We start from the raw sequence: 7,291 nt of genomic DNA, 5'->3' as shown, positions 1-7,291 counted from the left end.
TGGTAAATGGAGTAAGATATTGGTCTATGTCCAGTTTCTGCCATTTTGCTTTTTAGTTTTCAATTAGTCTTTTATGAATTTCTTAAATTTCTTAAATTTTTATCTCTTTCTTCACTTCTGATTATTTATGTGGTCCTTGTGGAAAATCTAAATTTCCTTTTGTATAACTGCTAATAAGTATTACAGAATTAATTACTCTCTCCTTTGGGGAAATCTCTAGATTACCAATGTTTTTGGTACTTGTCCATTTATTTGATTTATTTTTTTCATGTCTCCAGTCTTAATTCTTACATTGGGATTATGTGTCAGATCTTAATTCTGTTGCCTTTGAGTTTTTTGTTCAGATAGTTGGGTTTATCTTTTTTTTTTCTCCTGCTTGAATCAATATCCTAAAATAAGCTGCCCTAATTATCTTTGCAATCTGGATTTTCAAGGATTTTTCTCAGATTATATCTTAGAGAATACTGTTAGGTGCCTCTAAGGACTGGGTCTGGGATACTAGGAGCAAAGGAACAGGCACATTGTACTGGTCAATGTCCTCTGCACTGGAGATCCAGAGGGCTTTCATGGATCATAGGCAGTGCATTTCTGATTACTGTGGGGTTTTATCAGAAAAACACTGCATTAATGCTACCTCTGATCACTGAGTTTTGTAAATTTTCCTGGATGATGATGTGAGGCTACCTTTGTTGGAGCTTACTTTTCAGGGAATCCCCTTTCCTATAGTCTTTGGATTTATTTCTGATCTCTTTACAATTCTGGGGGTGAAGGGAGATACTTATTGTAGTAATTATTTGGTTGTATAGCAACACTAGTGAATTGTTGAAGTGGATTTGTGGGACCAGAGATTTTTATTACACTGTATACTTTATCTGTTTAAATGATCAAATATTCTATTTCTAAACCATTCTGAAGAAGTTTCTATTAATAGTTGCTTTGTAATATAATTTTTGATGTGATACCACTAGACTCATTTTCTTTGGATTTTCCTCCCTTCTGATAACTTTTATTTTTGCAAATGAATTTTGATATATTCTTTTAGGTCTATAAAAAGCATTCTTAAAATTTTTGTATTATGGATAATTTTGATAATCTGTTAAATGCTATAAATAACTTAGAATAACATTGTTAAATATGTAAAATAAAATACATAAAGTTACAAAGAAATCAAAAGGTTAATGATAATAAAAATTTTATTCCCCTCATCCAACTTCACTAAGCTGTTGAAAGCTGTCTAGTGACTAAATCTAAGAGTATATAAAGTAATCCTTTTGGATTTTTGGTATGTCAGAAAATAAGAAACTTAAGTTATATTATATTGTCATTTTAAAAATGTTGGTACAACATAGACAATGATAAATCAGTATATCTCAAATTACTTAAATCTGTTTTTGTTCTCTAAAGAACATTTTGTATTTATCTTTGTATTTTCCTAGATGAAATACAATATATTTTGTACAGTCTATAATTATTTTTATTGATATTTCCCTCTGTTTCATTGATGAAATTTTTTTGGTAATATACTACTTACTGTGGATTTATTTTATTGCTGACTTCTTTGCTAAAGCAATTGTCTGTTTTAAACGGAAACTTTAGGTTTTTCTAAGTAAACCATCATATCACCTGCGAAAAAGGATCATTTAATTTCCCATTTGACTTTATTTATTTTGATAATTCTTTTTATTTTTGCCTTCACAATATTGATGACATTCTTATATGTGTATCAAATGATAGCTATGAGAAAGGACATTCTTGCTTTATATCTGATGTTACTGAAAAGGCCACAAATGAACTTCCTAAGAAAAAAGACACCAGGACCAGATGAACTTAAAAATAAATTCTAACAATCATTTAAAGATCAACTAATTCTAATACTAAATAAATTATTTGGAATAATAATTAAAGAAGGCATCCTACCAAGCTCTTTTAATGAGATAAATAGCATATGGATATCTAAACTAGAAAAAAAAGAAACAGAAAAAGAAAATTATAAATGAATTTCATTAAAAATGATTGCAGAAATCCTAAAAAAAATATTAGCTAAAAGATCACAACAACATATTACAAAGATTATACATTATGACTAAGTAGGATTTATACTAGAAATGCAGAGATGGTTTAACATAAAGATAATTATTAACATAGTTGATTATATCAGTAATAAAAGTTTCAAAATCCCTTATGATAATAAATGCAGAAAAGTTTTTGATAAATTGCAATACAAATTTAAAAACACTTAAAAGTAATTATATAAATGGATTTTCATTAAAATTTTAGAAAATTATCAAAACCGTCACCAAATATTATTTGCAATGGGGATCATCTAATAGCCTCCATAATAAGCTCACATGTGAAACAAGGTGCCACTCCTTGTAATCTATGTTATTTAATATTGTATTAGAAATCCTAGTAGTAGCAAAAAAGAAAAGAAAAAGAAATAGAAGGAATCAGAATAGAGAATGAGGTAATAAAATTATCTCTTTTTATAGATTATATGATATACTTTAAAAATTATAAATAGTTAATCAAAAAGTTAGTTAAAACAATAATTTTAGCAATGTAGCAGGTTATAAAGAAAATCCACATAAATCATCAGTTCCTATAAATTACAAACAATACTTTACAAGAAAAGATAATAGAATATACCACTTTTAAAAATAATTATTCAGCCTAAGCTACTTTGAATATCTCTGCCAAAATAAGCCTAGAAACTATAAAAATAAAATAATAAAAACTTTTTATATGAATAAAATCTGCTTTAAATAATTAGAGAAATATTCATTATCGTAAGTAGGGGAAATGAGAATTTTTGCCTAAATTAAATTTTATATTCAGTCATTCCAATTACTAAAAAATGTTTTACCAAATTAGAGAAAAATAAAATAAAATTCATTTACAAGAACAAAAAGTCAAAAATATCAAAGAAATTAATGAAAAAAAAAGTGAAGGAAACAGATTTGGTAGTGCCAGATCTTAAACTATATTTTAAGGCAGCAATTATCAAAACTATTTGGTACACATATAGAAAGGTAGATCAATGGAATGGAATAGAAATAATTTATAGAAACAAATAAAAATAATAACCTTGTTTTTGATTAGTATAAAGACTTAAGATTTGGAGATAAGAATTCATTATTGGTAAAATCTGTTGTGAAAACTGGAAAGCAGTATAACAGAAATTGGGCATAGACCAATATCTTACACTATTTATCAAGATAAGGTAAAAATGGATACATAACCTAGATATAAAGAGAGATATTACAAGAAAATTAGAAGACCATGGAACATATTATTTATCATATTTACAAATAGATTAAGAATTTATGAATGAATAAGAGATAGCAAAATATAAAATGGCTAATTTTGATTATATTAAATTAAAAAGGTTTTATAAAGTAAAACAAATGTAGCTAACTTTGGAAGGAAAGCACAAAATTAGGAAAAAGTTTTAGGCAGTTTCTCAGATAACAATTTCATCTCAAATATATAAAGAACTTTGTGAAATCTATGAGAATATGAATTATTTACTAAATGATAAATAGTCAATACATATAAAAGAAGTACTTTCCCAGTGAAGAAATCAAACATTTTTTTCTCATTTGAAAAAAATTGCTCTAAACCATTATTGATTAGAGAAATACACATTAAAGCAAACTTGTGATATCATTTTACACTTGCCAGATTGACTAAAATGATTGAAAGAGAAAGTGACAAATGTTAGAGGGGATGTGGAAAAAATTGGGACACTGATTCATTGTTGGTGGAATTAAGAACAGATCCAACCATTTTGAGAAGCAATATGGGATTGTGGCAGAAGTTATTATATTTCCTATATCTTTTGATCTAGCTCGAGGTTGATTTTCAAATATGATTAGCAATAAAGAATATATAAAGAAAGATATTATCTGCATCCAGAAAAGGAAGTAATAAATAGAAGTATGTATAAAATAACATAACCCCTCACACACATGTTTATGTCTGACATTAACTGGCTCTAGGGTTGGGGGGGGGCAAGAGGAAAGAAACGCGGAAAATAAATTTACATGATAATTATATATTTAAAAAGAATAGAAAGTTATCTGTAATAGATTTGCTGTTTCATGTGCAATCATCTTTTTAAATTTTTCTATTTTATAGAAATGCTTGTTTCACCCAATGAATTAAAAATAATATATTTTAAAAATAAAAAACATATATTTTAAAATTATATATATATATATACACATACACATATACACACACACACACACACACACACACACAGAGAGAGAGAGAGAGAGAGAGAGAGAGAGAGAGAGAGAGAGAGAGAGAGAGTATAATGCTGGTACTTGAATTTAGATGGAAACTGTTTTCCATATTAAAGAAAGTTCCCTTTATTCCTCTGTAGTGTCTTTTTTTTTTTTAACAAAAAAGTATATTATATTTTTTCAAATGATTTTTCTACATTTATTGCTACTGTTATATGATATTTTTTGCTTTTGTTATTAATAGGGTCCATTTTATTTATAGGTTGAGCTTACAGATTCTGTTATAATTTGAACCAATTTTCATAAAGTGTTTTAAGTCCTCTTATTTTCCTCATCAGCACAATCTGGATACCCTGCACTTTAGGATTTCTCTTCTTAAAATGTTACATTTAGTACAAAGCATAGCTTTCTAGATGTAAACTAATAATGATAGAACATGTTGTCACTACAACCTTAAACACCTTTAACTCTGTTTAGAAAATACTGGATTGGAGAGAGCAGAATCACTAACTAAATATGAACCAGCTTTCCTATCAAGAAATATAGTATTTAAGTTCACAAATCTATTGGCTAAGTGACCTGAAACAACTCACTTAATCATTTAATGTCCTTTGGCAATTTTTATGTACGACAATACATCTTACAGTTTGTGCCAGTCTTTATTGGTGGAGGATGTTTTAGCTAATTTAAGTTCCCTACAATGACAAAAATGACATCTTCATGCTGTATCTAAAGGGTTAAATTAAAATTTATATACATACCTCAGTTAGATTTTTAGTGACCTGATTGTGTCTTCTTTCTTGCCATGTGTACTTATGCCATAGATTGCTCGGTTTTCCAAAGTTCCATTTAGAGTTTCTAGGGCCTTTGAAAATTCCACATTCATAATATTCTTCCCTAAGTTTTCCATAATGGCAAAATTCCAACTAAATCTCTGGAAAGCTTAATGCATCATTTCAAACTTCTCTCAGTAATTGAATCATTGTAAGGATGTACAATAGTTATAATATGAAAACATACATACATATATGTATATACATACACATACACAGACAAGTTTGTGTGTGGGTAGTGCAGTAAGCTTTACATTTGAAATCTAGCCTCAGATATTTACTAGCTGTATGAATTTAACAATATGTAAAAATTTATATGTAAATATGAAATAAAAAGACTACAGTTTCATGATTTTCTAGAGTACCAAATGATAAATGTAAAAATAAGAAATGTGACCAAATGTAGTTATATCACAAGAATTAGGATTCCCTTTTTTTAACTGCATTTCTGAAGGCCCTCATCACCTCCTTATTTCTCAGACTGTAGATGAGAGGATTAAGCATAGGGTTAATGATACCATAAAACACAGCAATCTGCTTGATCTGCTCCCTGGAGGATTTGGGTGTCATGTAGGTAATTGTTAGGGTCCCATAAAAAAGGATGACCACAATGAGATGGGAGCCACAGGTGGAAAATGCCTTGAGTCTTCCTGAGGTTGTTTTCATCTTGATAACAGTCACTATGATAGCACTGTAAGAGACCAGGATCAGGGCCACAGGTACAAGAAGAATCCCTACCCCCATGATGAAAATGGCCATCTCTGCTTGATGTGTGTCTCCAGATGCCAGGGTCAAAAGAATTGGGGCATCGCAAAAGAAATGAGCAATCTTATTGTCTCCTTGGTAAGGGAGGCATACTGTGAATAAAGTATCAACTGAAGATGTAATAATGCCACTGACCCAGCAACCTGATGCTAACTGGCTACACATCCTCTTTGTCATGATGAGAGAGTAATGCATGGGGTCACAGATTGCTAAATACCGATCATAGGACATTACAGCTAACAGTGAACACTGTGCACCACCAGGAAGGATAGAAAGAAAAATCTGAGCTGCACATCCAATAAAGGAAATGACATTCCTCTTAGTTAACATGTGGATTACTGCTTGGGGAACTATGACAGTAGAGAGGCCAAAGTCAGCCAGAGACAAGTTACAGAGGAAAAAGTACATGGGTGTATGGAGGTGGGAATCAGTTAGAACTAGGTAGATGATGAGTAAGCTCCCAAGCACAGTGCCTAAGTAGACAGCCAGGAACAGTACAATGAGCAGCAATTGAGTCTGAGGGTCATCGGAAAGACCCAAAAGGAGAAATTCTGTCACCCGTGTGTGGTTGTTCTGATTCATGTTGGATGTTCCTTCTTCTTTTGAATGGAGCCAATAGTTATTTGACGTAACTTTAACATTTTAGCATCTTAGAGTTGAAAAGTGAAGTGAGATATCATCTGGTCCAACCTTTCACTGAACCATCAATATCCATTAGGATAATATTTGCAAAGATCATTTTCATTGATGTAAAGTGTTATCCTAAGAGAAAAAGTAAATTCATAGTTTGGAACTAAAAACATTAGATAATATTCCTATGTATAATAACAAATGTATGACATATGTCATGGTGTAGAGGAAAGGATGTGACTCATATTATTAGTTTCAGGGAGGAGATAAAAGAATCAAAGAAAGATACATTCCAATAGTAAGGCAGAATCATCAAAATTTAGCCTCTTCTTTCACTTGTGTTTATGGGTTTGGCTGTTAATTGATCCAAAAGTCTTATTGAAAAAAATAATAGCTTTTTCTCTCATTGCCTATTTAATACTAATTCATATTCTTATACTTTAGGCTTTTTCTTAAATCAGCTTTATCTCCCAACAAATCTAGTAATCCAGTGATAATGATCTCCTTGATATTTTTCAGTCAAGATACTCCATCTCCCACGTCTGAGTTTTCCTCTGGATGTCCTCATGCCTACAAAGCTCTCTCTCCTCATCTCTACTTTCTGATTTTTCTAACTTTCTTCAAGTCCCAAATAAGACCTCACATTTTATAAGAAATACTTCCTTATGCCCCTTAATTCTAGTGATTTGACTATGTTGATTATTTTGATCTCCCCCATATTTAGTGTGTTTAAACATCGTTTTTGCATATTGTTTCTCCCTTTGGATTGTGATCTCCTTGGAAAAAAAGGACAGCCTTGTCAGTCAATGAAGATTT

At 30.3% G+C, this 7,291-nt stretch overlaps 1 protein-coding gene across 1 annotated transcript; it reads right to left on the bottom strand.

Annotated features, from left to right (window-relative positions):
• Positions 1-5,500: 5,500 nt before the first annotated feature.
• Positions 5,501-6,427, bottom strand: LOC127547052 (olfactory receptor 2D2-like). Its single transcript, XM_051973902.1, has one exon. The coding sequence runs from the start codon at positions 6,425-6,427 to the stop codon at positions 5,501-5,503; it is 927 nt and encodes a 308-aa protein (XP_051829862.1).
• Positions 6,428-7,291: the final 864 nt, after the last annotated feature.

The sequence above is a fragment of the Antechinus flavipes genome, chromosome 2 (assembly GCF_016432865.1).
Source record: "Antechinus flavipes isolate AdamAnt ecotype Samford, QLD, Australia chromosome 2, AdamAnt_v2, whole genome shotgun sequence".
In the NCBI taxonomy this organism is placed as follows: domain Eukaryota; kingdom Metazoa; phylum Chordata; class Mammalia; order Dasyuromorphia; family Dasyuridae; genus Antechinus; species Antechinus flavipes.
The sequence above is the reverse complement of the archived record's forward strand: the minus strand, read 5'-3'. Positions and strand labels throughout refer to the sequence as shown.